Below are 24,568 nucleotides of genomic sequence, written 5' to 3' on the forward strand. Positions count from 1 at the left end.
TTGTATGCTAAAAGTTTAATATCTTTAGAAAGAGTTTACGAAGGCTCGCTTCAAGATAATGTAATTTTGACATGGCGATATTAGCAATGTGGCTTTATAGGATGACTGCCAACGCAGATCATGACTTATGTAAAGACCTAGGTACTTGAGTTCTGAAACCGTAAAGTTGGTTCTATCGGCTGAATAGTAAAAAAATCATAGGGTGCTTCTTTTTTGTAATAGTCAAAACAACACTTTAGCATAATTCACACACATCTGGCCATGTATCACACCATTGCATTATGCTATTGAGGTCAGCGTTCAGTTTGACTTGATCATCATGTGAATTTATAACAGAATATAAAACACAATCATCCGTGTACAACCGAAGTCTTGAGTAAGCTAATAAGGCAGCTTTAACAAAATTGTTAGATTTCTGTTTCTAACTATCACTGAATACATCAGGGACGAACAGCTACCACTCTAAGGTTAATATGAATAAAAAAAATAAGAATCGCCAGAATGACCAGCCAACTTTTCATGTCACTGTTTGAATGAAATGGTAGATGTGGAGAAACGACGGTTATTTTAGAGAAGACGCAGCATGGGTGTGATAGGTTGTTTTTGCAAACTAACAGTCTTTGCGCGAGGCATTTCCCCAATCATCATATTTTATGCGCATCAAAAATTGTTCGGAAGTCTTCCGATACAAGTTTCAGCCTGTAAAGAAGCCGCACCGCCGCTCATACAGTGCTGAACGCGCGATGCGTTTTGCGGAAGCAGTGAGGAAAAATGAAATTCACAACGCGGAAGCCAAGGCCATGCTCTCACTTCTTTTGCCCGTAGCTGGAGACGCACTTTCGTTTTTACGCCCCCGAACGCCTCTCTGATGGACGAGTGTGCTCAATAATGTCTTCGACACTTTTAGTCTCCAGCCCCTTTCTTGACAAGTTATCAAATTTCATGCTGACATGTGCCCCTGCCTTTGGGCGAGTGCACTGGAAAGAGGAAGTGGTTTTTTTTTTGTCCTTGCGTTTCTTGGCGTCTTGGTGCCACACCATTTTGCTTTCATTTGAAACAAACAAGCAAAGAACTTTGACATTTCACTTGGTTTGGACAGGGCGGAAAGTATCGGTCAGCGCAATTTCACTGACTTTTCCCACTCGCTCTTGTTGGTCGCAGTGGCTATCGTCATTCGTTATCGGATATCGTTTGTATCAGAGTATGTTTATCTTCGAGGCGCCCATGCAGGTTCAGTAGAAGTGATTGAGAGGTATAAAGGAAAGAGCAGAAATGTTTCGTTTAGAAAAATGAACTGCGCCAACAACAATGTCAGCCCATCAGTAATATTTATCGTTGTTTTCTTTGTCGTGAATGCGAAGTTAAAATCATAATAATGTATTTAACAACACGCTCTTGTGCCACAGGCCACGTGCTTCATCTTAATATTTAGTGACGTTCGTGTCAAATGTCTTAGTGCAGGCCGATCTTCCATCCGCTCGAAGGTGTAGTGGAGTCGCGTGTCGACAGTGAGGTGTCACGACACCACCAACGGCGATGATGCAAACACACCTCTAGCGTCCTTATAGTTGCTATAGCAAAAACATCACTCATGGTTACCGTGGCCCGCAATTAGTTTGCACACGTAGGTATTGTGGGGGTGCTATATCACCCCTGTAAAGGCGACTGCCGTAGCTTGGGCGCGGCCGCTGTGTTTGGAACGCACGTGCTTGGCGTAAGCCGAGGCGTTCGTCCAAGGTCAGGGATGCGCTTTGGTGTAACCCGAGTTTAGCGCGGTGGCGCCGGCATCGCCGCCGCGAATTTAGACTGGCGCATAGAAACAGGAGTGAGTCTGTCTTGGGGTGTGGCAGCGCGCGCGGATGGACGTCTCCTCGCGGTGGGTCCGGGGACGGTACCACGGCTCGCTGCCCTCGCACCCTCGTGGTGAGTAGTGCATCTGCGGCGCCGCCTTCGCATTTGTATTGTATTATGTTGTCTTATTTTATGTCTTATTATGTCTTATGTTATATTGTATTGCATGTCTTACATTTTCTTGAGTGTGTGATATGTCTCCCAGTATTCATTGTTAGCGTTTTACGTGTTACAAATTCGGCCGGCGAGCTCGCCATAAATGTAAAAAGTGTTTTTATAAACCTCCACGTTTTGTTGCAGGGCCGCGTGAACTGTGTCCGTGTGTTCCGAGGGCGGCGGCGGTTTTATCGCATCAGACCCCACAGTATGTATCCACCCGTATTTGCTATGCAGCTGCAACCAATGGCCAGTGGAAGGATATCTTTGAAGGCTGCTCTACCACGCAACAACGCTTGCTGCGGAAAAGCGCGAACGACGAAAAAAACAAGTATTAAAAGACGCCGGCGCGCCGACGCTTCTCCTCGCCCACTCGAAGCCGTCGCAGAGCCGCAGACAACCAGATGAAACGCCCGGTAAAGCCTGCGAGCGTTCTATGAACTGCACGGGATTGGTCGAGGCTCGATTCAAATTCAAATTCAATATGCATTGTTTAACGGTCCAAGTCGTGAGAATAGCCTGTAAAAGCCATAGAACGCTCACGTGATAGTCACCTCCTCTCCCATGACGCGACGCCGAGCGAGTAGAACCGGGGAGAGAAATCTCGAATTGCAGCAGCCGTCGAGGCATTTCATCGTTCTATCGCATTTCGCCCTATCTTCATGAATCAAAATCAAACTGCTGTTTTTTTTCCTCGCAGTCGTGACAGCTTTATCACCGCCGCAGCGCTCGGCCAGCAGCGTGCGTTTGCACCGTCATTCAACGAAAGACGGACGCCCAAACATCGGCCACTTTCAAAGCACCCTGTCGCTTCCCCGTGGCAGCCGCGGGCGACCTCGTTCACCGGTTGTACGTTTGAGAGCAGCACTATAGCAGTGCGCTCCCCATAAAGTTTCATACAATAACCTAGGCCCGTATTCTCAAACGATCGCAAAAGGCGATAGTATCGCGTTTGGTGACGTAGAATTTGATGCGTTCAGTAAATCAAAAAAACACTTGCCTGTGACGTCATTGTTACAACTGGCCGTTGGTAGTACGAATGTCTCACAACACAGGAGTGAGCGCACCGTACGAGCGCAGAACAACCCGAGTGCGGCGTTTTCGAGCGTGTGCTGCTGCTTCTACGCAGTGGCCAGGCTTGGCCGGCTTGGCTGTGGCTACTTGAAGTACAAGACGTGTTGAAAGTGCTTTCAACGTTATTTTGTTCGATTATTTAATGCACAGTATAATATTTAAAGAATGAAACTTTGCGTGAAACGTATTTTTGTTGAGAGTTTGACATGGCGTACTCAGACAGTTCAGTTGTAGCGTGCCACCGCAGCGACATCGTGCCCACTAACAGCTCGAATTTCAAGCAGGTTCGCTTTATAGCGGGGCTGTAAGCAAGCAGCGAAATTCGTTCTCTGCCTACTCCTCGTAACCACTTGCGTATTACGAAATACTCGTAGTGTTGTGATACACATCTGCATAGCAGACCGAAAGGAGAGCGCACGTACTACAGCGATGTTAAATGATACCATGCCACTGCGCTAGGCGTCGTCTGCTGTACGAGTTTTTCAAGTAAGCGCTACGCGAACAGACGACAGTTCTGTTCATTGTAGTTTTTCCTCTTCGTATGCGGTTTCCAGAATATCAATAATACAGTATCACAGACTGTATGTTACCAATAAAGCACACAAATTAATGAAATTTGTCGTGAGCATTTTTTCGTCAATCTCGCAAAGCGGACAGACGGTCACTTTCTCGCAGACACGACGTCTACCAATCGCCATGCCGAGTTCCAGAATTTCAAATCGGCAGGAAGAAATTTTAATTAACTTTATGGAGCGGCATTCCCGCTTAGTGTTTCGGGCAGGGGAATTGGATTCTACGTTCACGGCTTTTGATAGGAATCGTTTGTGGGAGGAGCTTGCCAGGCTCCTGAATGATGAAGGCCCACCAATTCGGTCGGCAAGGGAATGGCGAATTTGGTGGACGAAATTCGTGCACCGTTGTAGGCGTGACGCGGGCGACTACGCCAGCGAAATGAGGTGAGTAAGATGTGATTTCTAAAAACTGAGAGGTATTGTGTCTTGAAGCGCAGGAATTGAGTACATGTGCCTCTGGTCAAAAGTAAAGAGCGGCGACTCTGCTCGCGGGAAACTATCAAGGGGGGGGGGGGGTGTCTAATCGCTATGTCAATGCATATGCGCGTATCGAAAGTACGGCTTATGAGATAGGAGCCACATGCTGAAATGTAATTATAATTGACATTCTAAGGCAGTGACAAGGATACAGTTACATTACATTATAAGCTTCGTAATATTGTTGCGGTGAAAAGAATGAGGAAGCAAAGATCGTGTTACGATAGAGGACAGAGTTTTGCAATGAACTTTTTATGTCACTTCTGTGTACACAGTGTGGCACATACTGAATAGTTCATGAAATTGAGTATTTCAAAACATCCTGTTTAGCTAGCAGATTTAGTTGACAAAAATGCCTGAATAGGCTCATAACCTTGTGTAAGTTTGCGAGAATAAAGTACGGCACTTATAGTGATTATTTCTCACACAACAGACGGTGCAGATTGTTCAGTTTATGAATAAATGAACAGTTGGATTTTAAAACAAAGGAAAACTTCACGTGATGATGTGAAGCAGTTTCCACAAAGCGAATAAAACTGAAATTATGAATACCAACTTAACAGTGCATTGTTCAATAACATGTAGGGCGACAGGTGGAGGAGTACTCGGTGGCCTCAAAGGTAGAGTCCTCGCTTTGGTGGGCCCAGCATGCGCCCAAGGCCTGGGGACCCACCTTATTTTCCGACTCCGACGTGAGTACCTGAATGTGATATTCTAAGCTGCGTAACATTACTCTCTGTGGAGAGAAAGAAGGAATACTCTGTGCCAAAGTAATGGAAACATAGTACACCTAAAGTTGGGAACAACATTTTATTTTCTAATTCACAATTACTCAACCGACCTTCAGTAGATCATTCAGTGATGGAAGGAAAGTACGGCTACATAATTGTAAACAAGTAAGCATTTTTTAAAAAGCAGGGAAGGCAGTGGTACATGCAAATGAATATTCAAACATAGTAAAACAGAACATTAATACAATAACAACAAATGCTTTGTGAACTCAGGGAAAATAAACAACGATGCTGATTTCAAATTTAAAGTGTCCTAAAGTGGCCCCAGTTGGTGTTTTACATTATCCAACATGTTTGAAATGGATGATCTTAAATGTCTAATTCGAAAGGTACCGTTGTCTGTACTCCATTTGTTCTGTGACACAATCAAAACAATCAAATGGACTAAGTGGTCGGACCCTTATTATTGATTGGCCCCAAATGGAACAAACTGGAAACTGACTGGAATGTAGCACTTCAAAGGGATAGTTTAACTGGACATGACAGTTCCAAATGGCCGTGACAAGTGTTGTACAATCATCCGTTTTGTCTCTTACTTTAATGCTGGATAGTCCAAAAGATTGCGCGATTCCAATTGTGGTGAACCCATAGGTACAGAGTTGTCCACATTCAAGCTGAACACCTCATTAGTATTCAAGACCCCATTGAAGCTGTTGTTTAATACATAATTCATAAATCATTACTGTGTTTGTCGACACCATGATTAGACGTTCTATAACGGGCATTGCACTCGTGAAGTATAAGAAACGTTCTAGTTTTGCCGGTTTGAATACTATGAGGTGTTCAGCTTAGATGTGGTCGACCCTGTACATTGCTCTTCCAACTGGAATGTTAGAACATCACTACAAGTCCAGTTGCTATTAAGCATTCAAATTTGACAGTGTTACGAGACCAGTTGCTATTGTGCATTCCATTTGGGCATGGTTATGCGACTACTTAGTTGTAGGACAGTTCCAGCTGGGCCTTGTTAAATGCCATATTGGTATTACTTCCATTTCATACTTGTATGAAATGTCAGGTGATATTATGAGCGTTATATGTATTAGGTGCACTGTTGATCAAATGCCTCTTGGAAAGGTGTCATGGTGGAACGTAGAAATAGGAGGAAGGTGAGGGCCTTCAAAGTGGCTCGTTGTAATGAGAATTGAACCAGTTGGTTTCAATTGGACATCACAGAAACTATTAAAGCTAACAAACAAGAAAATATCTTTTAAAGGTAACACCTGCGCTATCATCAGTCTCGAAATAACTTCAGTGTGGTGGGTGCAGAGCGGCACTGATTTCATGTTTGCATTGTTGAGTGGGCCATGAGAATTACCTATTTGTCTTGAAAAGCTGGCAAAGGTTACTGGCCAAAATTTACCGGCATGGCCAGCGAGACTATGTCTGCTGAACTGAATTTGCGAGGTATCAGTGATGAAAATTTTTTGTGCTTCATTTGTGTGCAGGCAATATTATGTAATGTTCAGCTCATGCAATACAACTACACGGTTTGCTAAGTCTTGATAGCAAAATATTTCAAAGCTTGTTGGTGTGTCTCCAATGAAATGAACAGCTCACCCCCTTCAGGGCCACAATTATCCCCAATGGGATAGATGTGCCTGAGCACCTCACGTAACTGGACAAAACCATTCGGATTTTGTTGTGCTACCAAGTGGTTAGGTTGCTGCCCACTGAACACAACTCGGAAATCAAATTTGTGCTGTACGGTTTTCTCAATGGATGAACTGCAGCCAGCGACTAGTCTAGTAGGTCAATCCATTTGGAATTCACATGTGTTACCAATTTGTTATGTTGGTCAAGCCCCTTCAAAATAATTGGCGTGACCAAGTCGGCCGAGTGGATTTATAGAATAGGTGTTTTAAAACACAATTTGAAATTTCACGTTCATTGTAATTGTGTCCAAATGAAATTTTCCAACTGCTTTGGGCAACTTCTTTGCTACTGGTAACAGCAACAGTCGTGAAAAATATGAGAATGCATAGTAAGAAAGAAGTAAAGAATACACACAGGAGTACATCGGCAAGTAGAAACGTGACATTAGCACCATAAAGTAGAACACGAACGCATTGCAAAGATGATCAACAAAAGTCTTTGATTAGCATGTGCAAAAATGCAGCAAAGAAAGAATACACTAAGTTTACACAGACGAAACCGTGAAATAATGCATGTTATCACAGCATGAACTCATTTTGAAAACTGCAAGTGATGCCATGTAGGAGAGCATTCCATGAATAGATGGAATGTTCAAAGGATGAAAAATGTGGGAACTTGTGTACTGCCATAAAATCAGGTACCAGGTACAGGCAAAGCCATTGTGCATTTCTTGCAATGTTGACGATGCTTTTTCATTTAAGTTCGATGATGACAGACAAGCTGCTGGTGGTACAGGAGCCCAGTGGCGGTACAGCAATCATAATTTCTAATGATGTAAAAGCTGTATCCGAAATAGAAGTCATGTGTTCTGAAAGATTGTGCATGACAAAGACTCCTGAATACTTGTATTTTTTCACTTCACTTCTCAATGTGTTACTATTGAAATAGTTAGTGACACATACGAGTTTCTCAAGAGAAATAAATTGCATTGTGCTTCCACACACCCACAGAGCAGATGCACATAGAACACAAATCACTGATATGCTCTGATCATTGTGGAGTGCCACAGAGTGAGTGGAACAAGTAATGACATGGCAGGGAGTGCAATAGCAGGCAACTATTCGCACACAGCTAAACAAGATACATTACTTTGCAAGGCATTGAGGCAAATTAAATGAGTAGGGGTCCGAGTACATACCTTGACGTACACTAGAGGTAATACCAGAAAGGGGAGAAAAAAATTGTGCACAACCCTTATTGTTGTAAGTGTGCATGTGACTACAAACATCTTGCCAGGTGGAGCCTGTACATGAATGTACATAAACTATGGATGAATTCGGAGGCACTTCAATGTAACTTAGTGCATCATAAATGCTGCAGTTATAGCAGTGCAAAGGAGCCGCAATAATCTTTGTAGAAGTAAGCTACATTGCACAAATTTTTTTGCCTGAATTTACTGTGACATTAATTTTGCATGCGCATATGCAGGACGACCAGCAACCAGACGCGCCAGTGGCAGCCCAAGCACACTCAACCCAGCCTGGTGCAAGTGGCCTCCCAAGCAGGCAGCCGTGCCCACCAGCTCCAAGGCAGGGCACATTTACTGGAAGGCGTGGGTTTGGCCCACGTCGCACAGCTGGCTTCGGGCGTGCACGTAAGGCAGCTTGCAGATCATAAGTGAATGTGTAAAACGAGCCATAACCGTGTGCCTTGTTTGCATGCGCAATATGCTGAAGCATAATGTTACAGCCATTACAGTGACTAATGTAACTACAGCACCCATTTTAAACGGGAAAGCATTGTTCAGCTAGGTTCATCTTTCGAACCAGGTGACCTCTCCCACTGGAAGTGGACAGACTCCGACACTAAAAATACTTTCCAACAAGGGTATGCCATAATCCCCTCTGGGCTGTTTAGCATTATTATTTACATTACACTGTGTGCTAACGTAATAACTAAACATGAAGTAGTACATTTATATGCAGCTGTACTTTCCCTGTCATGCATGAAATCATTAGGTTTCAGATGCTGTATGCAATTTGCAAGTATACCTTTACCTTTCACTACACCTCACATGTCTTCTTCGCTGCCTTTGTTTGCATTTGCAAGGTGTCCTGCTATGGCAGAGCATGACATGTTTGTGATGCATTGCCCTAATTGGTACACAAGAAACATGCTCTCTTTAGAGTGTTGTTGCAAGCGTGTGGAAAATTTTTGCTAAATTCTGAGTTCTTCTAGTGTATGTACATAATAATCACAAGCAATCACAATTACAGTTGTGTGTACCTAAAATGTCAGCATTGTGGCGGGCATTTGTTGCAGGCACTTCGTCTTCGCAAGCCAGCCAGGAGGACCTACTGGCTCAAGCCATTGACCATGGCAGACAAAGCGTGCTTGCATCTCAGCAGCTGTGCAAAGCCCAGCGCGAGCAAGTGGAGGCCACACGCAAGGTACATGCTCCTTATGGTTGAAATATATATCAAGTAGGCTGATGCGCTAACTCACACCTATTAAATGGAAAGCATTTCTTAGCGAACCCAAGGCACTTTGAATGTTGTGTCCGTCTGTCAGTCTGTCTGTCCAGCCGCCTATGTTTGGGTGCCCTCGTGAATGCTTCCTTAAATGGGAGGGTAAGAGGGTTTGACAAGTATGCCTGATGATGACATGAATAACGTGAAAAGCGTGTCGCGCACGTCGTCAAAACCCCTTTCTCCAGATACGTGTGGCACATACCCGTTTGTCACGGGCCGCTGTAAACGGGTATGCACCACAGGTGATTGACACTTTATATCTACCCAGGAACGGCAAGAACAGACATCGGTAAACTAAATGCGAGAGCATTAGGAAAAGCCAACATGGCAGGGTTGACGCAACGAATGCAAATAAAAATTAGGATCCCAGAAAGGACGGACCCAAGCATTACAGCATGGCTGGCATATTTTAATAATGCAGTTGTTTTTTGCACGAAACAAAACAATGAAAGAACTAATTAAGCTTATGTAGTATTGCACTGCCTATTGAATTTGTCTACCTGGGGTTCAGTAACATGCATGTAAACAAACCTATAGGTTAGCAAGAGCTTATAATGACATAAACTTGAGCTAGTTCGCTAGCATTCATTACAAAAGAAAGAAACGTGCATACACAGACACAGAAGATACTAGACAACATATACTGTGATTTCTTGCTCTCATCTCTTGTGTCCGTGTTTCGGACGCTTCACCCTCTTGTGCAATTAAGATGAGCAAGTGCATTTTTCACATTGGAATGCAGCTACCACGTTTGAGAAACGAAGCGAAGCCTACGTACTCGGCATGTTCCTGCCAAATATGCGTAGCTATAATGACTATTGTGTCAAATGTTACCATAACGTTTACATGGCATGTGCTTACTTTGTAATATCGTACTTCATCAGACAATACACTGCGCATCGATTCTGAACACTACACTTTCAATTCTGCATTAATTTTGAACAGCAAACGGCGGTCCTCGAAAAAGGGCTCAAATCGGTGGCTGACGCAGTCAAGGAGTTGTGGCGAGATTGGACGCCGGCAGGAGGAGCGACTCCGAAGACTGGAGGGAAACCTTTCGCCCCTCGCCACACTAGCAACAAGTACTATGGTGGTGCTGCCACAGCAGCCCATGCCAGGGCAACAGCTGCCGCAGCCACCACAGTAACTTTTGTTATTTCAGTTTTTGTTTTTTAATGCTTGAATTTTAATTTACTTGCCCTGACAAAACAGTTACTTGTGGCACCTTTTTTCCTTTCGTTATTTAAGTTTGTTTTGTTATTTCAGTTTTGTTTTTTATTGCTTGAATTTTAATTTTACTTGCCTTGACAAAACAGTTACTTGTGGCACCTTTTTTCCTTTCGTTATTTAAGTTTGTTATATGTCTTTCGTTTAATACCTTTTGTCTTTTATACGTGTGTGGAAGTTATGTTTTTTTTTTGTGACGCGCAGCACCACAAGTGCGGTGTACTGCAATGCTAACAAGTCTGCACTAGTCATGTTTGAATGTACGTGTGATGTGCAGTGCCACAATCGAGGCATAGTTCATTGTTTACAAGTGTGCACTAGTCATATTTGATTGTACGTGTGACGTGCAGTGCCACAATCGAGGCATACTGCATTGTTTACAAATATGCACTGGTCACTAAATATCACAAGCTGAACACTCTGAATGACCAACCACAAATCACATTGCTGTGTTACCATCTCAATTGGCCACCTTGACCACTTCATGAAGTTCAGTGGTACGCATCTGACCGAGTATTGGTGACAAGGTGCCACCATTCATGCAGCGTAATATTGTGAGCTTCTTGCAAAGCTGCTGGATGCTTTACAAGCAAAGCACTGACGACAAGGAAGGGCATCTGTCTGCTGCATAAAAACACTAACTTTAAGTGCACTGGAGAATTTCATGTGCCAAACCCATAGAGTGATAATGAGGCATACCATAGAAGAGAACTCGGCATTAACTATGAGCACCTCAAATTCTGCAACATGCACCTACATCTAACATCATGGCCTTTTCTTCAATTTTGCCCCCACTGAGCTGTGGCTGTCATGGCCTGGATTTGAACCAGCATTCTCGAGCTTGACAGTGCAACAGCACAGCATGCTCAGCTACCATCGTGAGAGACACCGAACAGTGAGAGTGTGATGTAATGAATGTAAATGTAAGATACACCATACACTGACATCTATAAGAGCTTACTGGCTATCTCAAGTTCCGGGAGACTTCTTGGGCCTCAATCAATATGAAGTCAAGGTGCTCCCATTTCTGTCTCAGCATATGACAGCTGCAAGGCTGTTTCCACTTGAAAACAGAACCCAGTGTAACAGGAGCAACGAATGTTTTAAAAAGGCATTGTCCTTGCAATAAGACACAAGTGCATTTTATGTGTTGTAACATCATCGTTGTCAGTGTATGAAGGTGCTGAATAACGCAATACCTGTTGTACTAAATAGATGAAGTGTTTTTAGGGCCTTTTCCAATGTATTTTGTGGCAGTTTGCTCCATTACAATGAGTGCGTAGTGCTACTAGAGAAAATGCTATTCTTGCACATATGCACCTGTGATAAATAACACCCTCCACAAAAATTATCCGGCCTTTGGTCATTTCTGAATGAACAGTCTAAAACAATACATTATCGTGACCGGGATAAGCAACCTATGATAAGGCGGCCAACGATTTCGAAATTCCATGCACTTGTTGGATAAATAGGTGACACTGAATGTGATAGCGATGATGAGGACATGTAGCATTTTTTTGTAGAGCAAGGTTCTATGTCTGTATAGGAGCCCCAAATGTGTGCGGTGATGCATAGGAAATGATGTGGTAATGGCCACGACACTGTGTAACATTGACTGTACGTGGGCCTAAAAGTTCTGCTGTAGAGTGTGGTAGATGGAAATATGATTACAAGAATTTCCTATTGCTGGGGCATACAATGCACATGTATCCAATAAAACGTAAGTTCAGTGGCACATGGAAGCTTGCAGAGATGAAAATCCTTTAAGGTGGGTGTTGCTGGAGCCGACATTTCGACAAACAGACTTGTCTTTGGCAAGGCAGCAACTGTGTTCCCTAGCGCTGTGTATGTGTACGCTTTAATCCCTCTCCCCAATGACAGAAATGGAGGAGTAGAAGAGAGCAAGTGCAGAAAAAGGTGGGTGAAGGAAAGAACATACAGCGTGGGGCTGTTAAGACAGATTGGTGTGTCCGATCAGGAGACAAAACAGGAAAAATTCTAAATAAAAGAAAGAAAACAAGCAGAGCGGAGTGCGGGGAGGAAGTAGTACCGGGAATGTATACAGTCTTAGTTTGCATGGACAGAGTTGGAAGGGGGATGAGCCTTGCACCTTACAATCAGCAAGAAAATTTTTTAGAATTACTGCAACTACGAAGGCAAACAGAACTTTGGGTGTGACTAGTCAGTTGCCACATGAATGAATCAAGTAATCAAAGAAAGCACACTTTGGCTGCAAAGAGCTCGTTCAATAACTGAATTGTTTTCAACGAATGTAACGACTACATATTTTAGTGGCAATCTTTTCTTCCCAGACACCACTGAGAAGACCTCTTGGCTCACTGAGGAATTTTGAAACAATGCGATGATAGTAGACACCATAATGTCCACTCAGCACTTACTGGCAGTTGCATGTGCTTGTAGGTGTTGTGTACCATGTGCAGACTGGAAGTGTCTAAATCAACATAGCATACTTGACAACTTTCTTGTTGGTCTCTTGCTAACATGACCACTAGTTTCTGTCATCTTATTTCGTCTGTGCGCAAATTTTGTTTCAGTGGAGCATTTTGCAATTATACATCAACATAACCAACTCGCCACTTTAATGTAGTGAACATGCTCCAGAACGGCTGTAAAAAATGTAAATTTACATTTTTGTCTGTCCATGAAAAGTTTCAGATACTTTGCGAGTGATAGTGGCAAGAGTATGCTTGCTTTCTTTTTAATGTGTTCTATCACCTCATGTGGAAATTCATGTTCCACTGATAGAGGTAATCATACCCAGAGTCATCACAGACAAGAACATATGTGGCATTCTTTTATAAAAGAGCGTAGTTTACCTTAAGTGAAATTGACAAAAACTTAGTTTTTTACTTCTGAAAATACGGTCAGGCCTGCAACAACAATTTTTTGCCAGTGTGCTCACGTCATCCAGATACCTAAAATCTATATCTAAAGTAGATAGGTGGGCGAGTTGGAACTGATGCATTTCAATAAACTTCAGTTCTTAGACAGCGCTCGTCTTGTGTCCTCTTCTTTGTGCTCCGTCCAGTTCGCGCTGAAAAGTTTTCAAGAAGGCTAAAAGCTATATAGCCCACTGTTGTCAACATTCAGGAGTGAAATTTGGATTTGGCTCTTATAGATTGCAACTTTTCATTTGGGCTTGAATTAGCTTGTTAAAAAACGAAATCCCAGCGAATGAATGATATAGCAATGTTTTGCTACAAAAGTAACACTATCCTTGTGCTTCCGTCGATGACTAGACTTGTAGAAACAGTGTTCTTCCAGGCAAAATGTGCACCATTCGTGACTGTGGGCAGCTTTTTCTTGTTCTTGGCATCTATAAGGCCTCCAAAAAATGCTTCAGTTCTTCATCTTCTTAGCTCGTTTTATGCTGCGCCGTTTGGGATCACTACTTCTTCTTCAAGGAAAAGATTGGTGGCCAAGATCTTCATTTCCGTTATCTTCTATTTGAAATATACAGTTTTGGAGTGAAAGAAGGACATAATACTGTAGCGCAGAACTCGAAAATAAACACCAAGAGGCAGAAACAAGTACCATAATATCTCGAGCAAGCGCTCGATGCTAAGGTGAAAGATAATCCGACAAGATTTGGAGGGGGGCCCTTGCTTGGTCATGGAGCAAAATTCAAGATGGCGGAGGAACAATCTCTAGGAATAAAAAGTGCACACCCATAGTTCTAATGAAATGCTCTGAAATGAAATACGCAAGCATTTCCCGTTTCCGAAATAGTGAATGAAATACTGAAAATGGCGGGAGGAGAGGGTGGGGGGGGTGCTTGCTCTGTCATTGGGGCATGTTTCAAATCTTTCGAAAAAAGGAGGGGGGCACTTGCTTGGGATTTTAAGGTAGGAAAGTCAGCCTCCTACTCTTTCGAGTTCTGTCCTACAACATAATGTCCTTCAGAGAGTACCAACTCGCCCAGAAAAAGCAATTGTGGAACGAAAGCACGATAGCAAAGCAAGTAGGAGACATATGAAACAGATTAGATTCGACCATGTTGGTTGTTCTGGACATTGTTTACACAGCGCTGGTTTAATGGATCAGCCTCTGTTTCATCCATACAGATGCTGGATTTGGCTCGCTTTTGATTCAAAACTGCTTTTTTGAGTCCACGTTATGATAAAAAATTGCCCCATCCTGATCACAAATGTTTTAAAGGTGAAAGATACTTAGGTGCGCTTCATGCTCCCGTGAAATTTAGCCCAGTTTCGGTTTCTGGATTTGGCTCTTTTAGAAAAAAAGATTCCACATATTAGTCACACTATGCATTGCCCGGAAATGAAGGGTTCTCAACCTCCACAAATACTCTACGTTCCCAAGGCCTTGCAAATGACATTTCCAAACGCAACAGTTTTCGAGGACCCGCGAAAACCCTGTAACATTGCGTTTATTGATGACGCACTGCATCATGCACCATTTTGCACTTTCGGCACATACAAAAATTATAAATAAGTATTGCAGAACGGCCATGTTCCCCCAAGCTTCACCAATCACATGAAGAACATCAACATGCTGGAAAATTAGGACACAATATCAACAAAATATACGCGAGTGGATATTATGGCTATCTATCCTTTGAAGTGGCCCTCTAACATGAGTTCAAGCGCTTACTTTTTTTATTCTTGTACTTTGCATAGACTGAAGGATGGACACATTACTGCAGCAAGAACATGAGTGATGGGGCTGATCAAGAATGTCTCTACTTTCTGAATTTTCAAGCTGTCCCTTGACCACCCTTATCTCGACAGTGACGTTCCAAAGCGCTGTCAATAAAATGACTTTAGAGTGCCTATGCAGGAGAAGTTTGCACACAAGCTTGAAGCGCCTATGTAGAAGAGTTTCTCAATGATGCTTGCTTGTTTGATCAAGTCTACCAATTTCTTCAACACGATTGTGAAACAAAAAAGACATGAAACCACAATAGAAGACGCACTCAGCGCAACACACCTTGCGCCGTGAGTGTCTTCTTTTCACTTGTCCACGTCTTATCGCACAATCGTAGAGAAGTGATGGATTACCAACTTGTCCAGAGTGCTGCACGACGCTATTGCCATACTTGCAACATGCCTGACCGTGCCGTTTCATTCACACTGTTGAACAGGAAACACAGTTGTCAGATATTACATAGCCTAACAAAAAAAAGAGTGCAGCGTGCAAACACAGAAACAGTAGAAAACGATGATGACATGCGACGTTATGGTGCAAGGGCCATTTAATGGCCAAAGAGTGCCAGGATATGATAGTGAAAGTGAACAATGCTTATGTTAAGTGGCTGTATAGGGGCCTACGATTCCTCGCACTAAAGGCAACTAAAACATATAAGCAATAAAATCATGAGTGTGACGTAAAACATGTGCGTAGTGAATGAATGACAAGTGGTTGTGATGATAAAACAATGGGGATATGGTGTGAGCACAAATACCTCCACAAAGCCTTTGAGGCCAGGGCAGGGAGGCAGGTGCTTTCTCTAATGTAGCTCATGTAGCAACAACTTCTTTTCAGAGGTTGTACTATGGACTGCCTAGGTATGTGACATGAAAGCCATGCACTTCTTTTAAAAAACACGAACAGTGACTGATGTTTAAAAACAGGTTCCCTACCGATGAACATTGATGAGTGTAATGGTCAGGTGCTTTCTCTAATGCAGCTCATGTAGCAACAACTTCTTTTCAGAGGTTGTACTATGGACTGCCTAGGTATGTGACATGAAAGCCATGCACTTCTTTTAAAAACACGAACAGTGACTGATGTTTAAAAACAGGTTCCCTACCGATGAACATTGATGAGTGTAATGGTCAGGTGCTTTCTCTAATGCAGCTCATGTAGCAACAACTTCTTTTCAGAGGTTGTACTATGGACTGCCTAGGTATGTGACATGAAAGCCATGCACTTCTTTAAAAACACGAACAGTGACTGATCGACCGTAACGGAGCTTGAAAGGCAGCTTTGCCGCAATACCGGGGTGTAATGAGGTGAAGCGTACTGAAAATCTAGGAACCACTTCCATCGGACGTTGTTTTTTGGCAAAGGGTGACCGTAACAGAGCTTGAAAGGCAACTTTGCCGCAATGCGAGAGTGTAATGTGGTGAAGCATATTAAAAATCTGAAGGGGTCACTTTTAATTGGGTGTTGACTGTATTTGTTTTTGGGACGTTCGAATAGTTCGAATAGTAAAATTTCAATGCGAATCGAATCGAATAGCAAACACTATTCGAAAAATATTCGAAATTTCGAATATTCGCACACCTCTACTTTAAACCTATGAACTAGCTCAACTTTCTGTCGTCCTGAGTTTCCTCGACTTGCCAAATGTAGTGGAATAAAAGTCTAAACTAGGACTGAATGTCAACGACAAGAAGGATTGCACACTAAGGAAAATTTAGATTTTGGAAAAACAGCATGCCAGAATTAAGTTCCTATGGTCACAGGATGCACCTTCAGTGCAGTCGCTCCAGACGTTGATGAACCGCTAAAAAGATCAAGAAAACCTCGTCCCATGCTAACCAAAATTGCATTCTAAAGGAAGCCCTACCCTACAAAGAAGCGTAAATGTATCTTAAGTCACCAGTTTACACAACACGCAAATAAAAATAGGTGCTTCAAAAGTGTTCAAGGGCCCCTTTAAAGCATGCAAGGTAGTTTCAAAGTCCGTGTGTAAACATAGTACCTACACACCAGATGCATTTTCACGTGTGAGGTGCTCCAATTACTTTTTTTTAAGTGAAGCAGCCCGGAATAGGCCCTATGCGGGAGAAGCGTTGCTGAACAGAACACAGTTACATCATGTCAAATATGATAGATGAAGCAAGCTGCGTGATATGAGATCAAACATTTGAATAGGCAAAGGCGGTGGAAAACAACAGTAAGAAAATCCATGTATGGTCTTTATCAGCATTGCAAACACTGGTGGCAGCACAGCACACACACTTTGACACAACCTGAATCAAAACTAGCAGATAATGAAGCTGGTTTTCATTAAGGTTGGGTCAAACAAAGAAACGAGCCCTCAAAATTCCCTTCTTTGAAACGCACACACTTGTGGCACACGACAACACCAAGCACAGTGCAGCTAAGATGCAGCGAGGATGTATGCATGTGTCAAACACTGGTGGCAGCAGCACAACGCGCACACTTGTGGCACACGACAACACAAAGCACAATGCAGCGAGGATGTATGCACGTGGCAGCAGCACAACGCACACACTTGTGGCACACGACAACACCAAGCACAGTGCAGCGAGGATGTATGCACGTGGCAGCAGCACAACGCACACACTGTGGCACACGACAACACCAAGCACAGTGCAGCCAAGATGCAGCGAGGATGTATGCATGTGTCAAACACTGGTGACAGCAGCACAACGCACACACTTGTGGCACACGACAACACGAAGCACAATGCAGCGAGGATGTATGCATGTGTCAAACACTGATGGCAGCAGCACAACACACACGTTTGTGGCACACGAGGGAGGCACACAGCAACACGTAGTATCACAGTGCAGAAACATCAGAACTCGACAACATGGCAGGTCACTTTAATTAGGAAAAACTGAAAGGGATCAGGCATGGACCTCGTCTTGCTTTATCGGTGACCTTCCCAGGTAATCGGCCTCAAAGCACTGTCATCCAGACTTGTACACAACCGTTATATGGAATTCTTGAATGTGCAAGCTCCACCGTGCTAGCCAACCCAACGCGTCCAGAAAGGCTGCTCCTCCAGCTTTTGCTGCAACTGTGCTGTGTGTTCCGCACATGCCTGGCGTTTTTTCGTCACCGGGTTCAGCTTGCAGCAGTCAACACACAAGCGTAGACTACCGTCTTGCTTTTTAATGAGCACTACTGGCGATGCTTCAGAGCTTTTTGATGGCTAGACAGCATCAGTGTCAAGCATCTTACTCACCTGTTCTTGCATTGCATCGTGAACTTTCGGCACCACGTGGTAAGGGTTTGTCGAATTGCTTTTGCCAGCTCGTCTGTTGTAATACAATGCTTCGACAGTGGCATTTAGCTGGCCATCGAGGTAGAAGAGATGCACTCTGAACTGTTGCAGTACATCCACAAGATGCTGTCTCTGTGGTGGTGATAAATTCGTGCGTACACGTCAACAGCTGGTGGTGATGAAGCTACTCGCTGCTCTCCCTGTAGTAATGCAAAGCATTCGCGGAACTCTGCAATCTCGTAGAAGTAAGCTATTGAAGTGCATCCTCCAATGTGTCCCTATTTTTGGTGAATTTCATCAACACGACCTCTGCTTGCCCATGCACTACACTGATGACACCTCTGGCTGTGGCAACACCTTGAGAGAGCAAAAGCGCAAATACTTGTTCAGCGAGAACTTCCCCGTAATGCTGCGTGTTGCACGTGACACAAACAAGGCGGCCCGATAACGGTGGTAAGTGGCGCTGATGATGTCCTGCAGGAATTTGCTTGTAGCTCTTCACTTTTATCCGAATGAAAAAATGAGTGCAACGTACAGTATATTGACGAGTGCACAGTATTGACGCAAAAAATCCATGCCTAAAATTGCCCGTTTCCAACAGTCAGAAAGAATAACCAAAGTTACGATGAAGGATGACTCCCCTATCTTGATTGCTGCGGTGCACTTTTGACTAGGTGTTAGTAACTGCCCTCCAGATCCTGTAGTCCTGCCCATTCTATTTTCCCCTTCCTGAACTTATCTTCCAAATTCTCACTATTATTAAAAAGTGCGAACCAAGCGACGACACGCCATCAACGTCAATCGTAAGTGTAATATTACGACGACAATAATATCATGTTTCGACAAATCATTGCACATTTTCGGCTCCTCATTCAGCGGTAATGGGGGAATTTCAGCTCTTTGATGATTGGCAACCTTCCCCCTGAAGTCACTGCCCTTAGATTCCCCGGCATGCCCTGGGAGATCACGCTCTCGCTATGTCAACGCTTCTACGTCTAGTGGATCGAGAATAACATCCAGGAGAGGAGGAGTGCAACTGGAACCCAGGGGAGTCGTCCCATCAGCCTGCCGTGCTCGCACTGACGTTACGTGTTCCGTTGAAATGGCACCGAGGAGTAGGGGATGGAAATCTTTGGTACTCTGCGACTCAATAAGGGGAATATTGCTACATACCAGTGGCATCACGGTCAACAAGACAAAGAAGAGGACGACAACAAGACAGTCTGGCGTGAGCTGTTCCTATCAGCAGCGCTGCTCGCTTAACCAGTGTAACTACATCAGTTCCTATTCCTTCGAGTCTGTCTCTTCCCGTAAACAATATTGACAGATGTGGCCTGCTTCCCCACAATCGAAGCACAGGGGCCTGTAGTCAGAGGTCTCCCAAGTGCAGTTTTGCTCATCGGATCAATGTCAAAGTTCCTCTGTAGTACAAAGGCGTTGTTGCAGTAGTTGCTGGTAGCACTGCTGCAGCGTCTGTACGGTACGAGACCTGGCGGCAGACGTCTGCATATAGCTTCATTGCGAGTCTCAATGTGTGGCTCTGGAGACGAAAGCGCTTGCCTTATCTCCCGGCACACGACTTCAGTGACTGACATAATTGCGCATTCATTCGACGTGGTGGTGAGCTTCTTGACCTCCTTCTATACCACCGACTGCCCTTATCAGCTGGCACAAAGAACACTCATCAGTTGCTATCACAACAGTCACACCTGTCGTGTGAATTGGTCCACTGCTGTATAGGCAGTCATACTGGCTGTAGTGTAGCTGTAGTGGGTGCTTGATGGCAACTGCTTCCTTCAAAAAGTTGTTGACACTTGTAGACGGGTTTAGCACGAGACCAGCAAAGAGCTGCTTCTCAATACCATGCATGACGTGGTCAAGTTTTTTCGCTTCAAACATATCGCAATCTGCTAGACGAAATAGACATGGCTACAGTATCATTGCCTTCTGAATCCCAGATTCCGTGTTGCTGTGCGTGCTCTCACCATGCGGTACTTCGGACCGTGTCCAGGACCTTCCACTAGAAATCATCCCAAGATGACCACTTGCAATTTGTCAACCATGTTCAGAGTCACTTTAGAAAAGGGAAGTACACGGGGCCTAACTTCTGCGTGCATTCAATCCGTTAACAGGGGCTCTAATCTCAAACTTCTCGTGCAAGTTGCCTGTGTCCTCATATGTGTTGACGTCAAACTTCACAGGAACTCAAGAATTAAAAAAAGTCACCTGCGTCGGGTTTGGTTTGTCATGTCGTGGGCACTGCTTTCTGACAGATGAATGAATTCTCGGACAAGCATAACAGATGTCGGTTGCTGCGGTGAACAGCAGTATGATGCAGCGAGGTTGTATGCACATGTCAAAAACACTGGTGGCAGCAGCACAACGCACACAGTGTGGTGCATGAGGGGCACACGACAACACGAAGCATATGATGCAGCGAGGTTGTATGCACGTGTCGCTAAACACTGCTGGCAGCAGCGCAAAGCACACAGTTGTGGTGTCTGAGCGGGCACACGGCAACACGAAGCATATGATGCAGCGACGTTGTATGCACGTGTCGCTAAACATGCTGGCAGCAGCACAAAGCACACAGTTGTGGTGTCTGAGCGGGCACACGGCAACACGAAGCATATGATGCAGCGAGGTTGTATGCACGTGTCGCTAAACACTGTGGCAGCAGCACAACGCACACAGTTGTGGTGTCTGAGCGGGCACACGGCAACACGAAGCAATTGATGCAGCGAGGTTGTATGCACGTGTCACTAAACACTGCTGGCAGCAGCACAAAGCACACAGTTGTGGGTCTGAGCGGGCACACGGCAACACGAAGCATATGATGCAGCGAGGTTGTATGCACGTGTCGCTAAACACTGCTGGCAGCAGCGCAAAGCCACAGTTGTGGTGTCTGAGCGGGCACACGGCACACGAAGCATATGATGCAGCGAGGTTGTATGCACGTGTCGCTAAACACTGCTGGCAGCAGCACAACGCACACAGTTGTGGTGTCTGAGCGGGCACACGGCAACACAAAGCATATGATGCGCGAGGTTGTATGCACATGTCACTAAACACTGGCGGCAGCAGCATTACGCACACGTGTGTGGCATGAGGGGGCACACGGCATACAGGGCACCTGGAGGAGCAACGCGTACATCGTCCGTAAAGAACAGGCAACAGCAGTACAACGCACAGACACGTGGGGCACGAGGGGACACACAACAGTACAAGGCACCTGGAGGAGCAGCAACGGCGTACATACGTCCGTAAAGACAGGCAGCAGCAGTACAACGCGCACACACGTGGGGCACGAGGGGCACACAACAGTACAGGGCACCTGGAGGAGCAACGGCGTACATACGTCCGTAAAGACAGGCAGCAGCAGTACAACGCACACACACGTGGGGCACGAGGGGGCACGGCAGTACAAGGCACCTGGAGGAGCAGCAACGGCGTACATAACGTCCGTAAAGACAGCAGCAGACAGTACAACGCACAACACGTGGGGCACGAGGGGCACACGGCAGTACAAGGCACCTGGAGGAGCAGCAACGGGTACATACGTCCGTAAAGACTGTGCAACACCACAACGCCCACACTTGTGTGGCACACCGCAATACTGGCACCTGGAACAGCGATGGTGTACATGTGTCCGCAACACTGTGCAACACCAGAATGTATATACTTGTGGCGCAGGAGGGTACCGAAGGTACATTGTTCGTAGCCCCACATGTGCATGCAGCCATAAACACTGCTAGAACCCTACAGTCTAGTGTCGCCGTGCACGCAAAAGAGCTCTCTGTATGCGCTGCAGATGCACGCTGCGCGAGATGTTCAGCTGCGCGATTTGCCTTGCACGTGTTGCCCTTCCGCGCAAGTACAGTGCCCGCCTCCGAGGAGGAGCTGCTGTCCTTGAGGTGTGTGCTGCTGGTTCATCGTCCTCCTCGTCCCCGTCACTGTCCTCAGGCTCTTCCAAGCAGAGATTGTGCAGTGAAGCACATGCTGCCACAATCGTCCCTGCTTTCCTGGGGCCGTAATGGAGGGCCCGATAGCGCTGCAGGCAGCGGAACCGGCTTTTCAGGAGGCCGATGCAGCGCTCCACTGTTGACCGTAGGGCCGCGTGCTCCTTGTTGTACACACCCTCGGGTGTGTCCTCATCCGGGTGCCCAGGAACCGGCGTTAGAAGCCACGGCTCAAGGGGGTAAGCACTGTCGCCTGCAGAAAGAACACATATTCCAACTGTTTCTCGTACATAACGAAATGACGAAGAATACACAGAAACAGCGTGTTGTATTATCTCTACAAATTCAATTTTAAATATGGTGTCCTTGAATGCTTAGTTTTTTTTTAATGTAAATACGGCACCTTGAGTGTTTTTTGTTTCCAGACTTTTCACTATGTGTTGAAATTCTGCGTACAACTAAAATTGTTTCCGTAACGCACGTTATCAGCATTGTGACGGGGTGGCACGGTTAGTGAAGCTGCAGATATTGTAGCTTTTAACCTGCTATCCTCACCATAAATGGTACATGTTTCTTTTTCTTTGTTAGAAATGTTCAGATGTGAAATTAACAGAAATCTTTTCTATGGAGAATTGCAGCTACTCACCGAGCAGGAACTCTCCGTCCCGCACAACAATGCGACCGGACATGAAGCGTTTGCGGAGCCCAGAATTCCGCCACACGTGCCCGTCGTGGCATGAGCCCGCGAAACGCGGGTCAATGGACAGGATTTTCATGTCTGAGTCGCAAACCTGCAAAATGGATGACATAACAACCCATTAGCGGTACTCATTTACATTGATACAATGCTTCATAATTACTACATCGACGTTTCAAACTTACCACCATGGTGTTGAGGGCGTAATATCCCTTTCTGCACCAAAACGATGCCTTCTGCGCAGGAGGGAGGCGCGGGGCAGCGATGGCGATAAACGTGCCATCCACGCAACCGATCACACCGCCGAGCCTGCCGTGCTGCAAGAAGCCTTGCTTGACGGCTGCTCGTTCAAAGGCGGTGCGTGGGAACGCCACCCATCCTCGTAGCTTCCCTACGTCAACAATGGCCTGCGCAACCCGTGCAATGCACCTGCTGACGGAAGACTGAGACATCCTTATGGTCGCCTCGCTGCCGACTGACGACTGAAAGCTCCCAGTGGCGAAGAACCTGAGTGCGCAGAGAACTTGATCCTCAACACTCAGGCCTCCAGCAGTGCGGTGCTCTAGCAGGTGGGCCATCTGGCTGCACAAAAGCCGCACGGTGTTCTTCGACATTCGGAAATGCCGCCTAAAACGTTCTTCCGGCATGTCGAAGGGGTTACGCCACTGGTCAGGGTTGGGGCGGGCACGCTGGCGCGCGGCAAACCACGCGATCAACGCGGGGTTCATGCTGCTGCACGTTCAAATGACTGCACGACGATAACACGGGCACAAAACAGCTGTCACCGAAGGCACAATGCGAAAATGTTCACTGAAAACTTGACCTACGCTACGCACATCGACAAAAATCACTAGAAACTACCGCCTATGACACTGGAATGCTAGACTTCACCACCAACCGACGGTTAACGGTGTCTTCGTTTATTGCAAATATGTCGAGAGCACCGTCGAGCACCATGACGCAAAATTGACGTCGGCGGAAGTGCCAGATGGCGCCCTAACTTTTCCGGTTTGTTCAATAGCCAATCAGCGCGGACCAAAGGCGATACTTTTGCGACAGTCGCCTTTTTGAGAATACGGGCCCTAGAGAGAAAACTGGCGCTGCGATCGTTCAACCACCATGGGAATGATGGGAAGTACAGGCTTCGGATTGGATAGCGTTAGCTAGCGAGCTGTCTACGAATCTTTTGCTACAGTTTCAGTTTCGTTCTTCGCGAGGCCTGGGTTGTGGGGTGCGTTTCAAAGCACTCAAGCAGCGCCTTTGTTGTTCAAAGAGGCTGAAGACCGCTAGATTTCTTGGTTTCCTGCGACGCTGCAGCTTTACAGGTTGTATTTGACAGTTTTAGCAAAGCGTCGTGCACTCACCGCTGCGCACAGATGTAGCGTTCCATGTCAGTGCAGAAAACTGCATCGCGTTCACGTTTGTTTGATAAGCGCGTCTTACCAAAACACGTCCAAATCAGCTTCACAACGACGGCGACGCTAAGTAGACGCACCGTCGCGCTCCTCTGACTTCACTTCACAACAAAACGAGAGAAGCGTTGGAGGCAGACCACTTGGACAGACGCACCTGGCTTCGCAGCAGACGATACGTTAAGTGCTTCTCACTCATACAGGTACTGTTATTTCTATAAATAGATAATGCGTACTTTCGAGGGAAAAACAAGCGTGTTTA

At 45.4% G+C, this 24,568-nt stretch overlaps 1 protein-coding gene across 1 annotated transcript; it reads right to left on the reverse strand.

The window, feature by feature from the left end:
- Window positions 1-22,004: 22,004 nt before the first annotated feature.
- Window positions 22,005-23,636, reverse strand: LOC119394941 (putative nuclease HARBI1). The gene is made up of 3 exons (XM_037662237.2): window positions 23,080-23,636; window positions 22,844-22,988; window positions 22,005-22,450 (listed from the first exon to the last, which is right to left on the reverse strand). Exons 1-3 carry the CDS (start codon window positions 23,620-23,622, stop codon window positions 22,005-22,007), a joined length of 1,134 nt encoding a protein of 377 aa, XP_037518165.1. The 5' UTR covers window positions 23,623-23,636.
- Between the last annotated feature and the right edge of the window lie 932 nt (window positions 23,637-24,568).

The sequence above is a fragment of the Rhipicephalus sanguineus genome, chromosome 5 (genome assembly GCF_013339695.2).
Source record: "Rhipicephalus sanguineus isolate Rsan-2018 chromosome 5, BIME_Rsan_1.4, whole genome shotgun sequence".
NCBI lineage: Eukaryota > Metazoa > Arthropoda > Arachnida > Ixodida > Ixodidae > Rhipicephalus > Rhipicephalus sanguineus.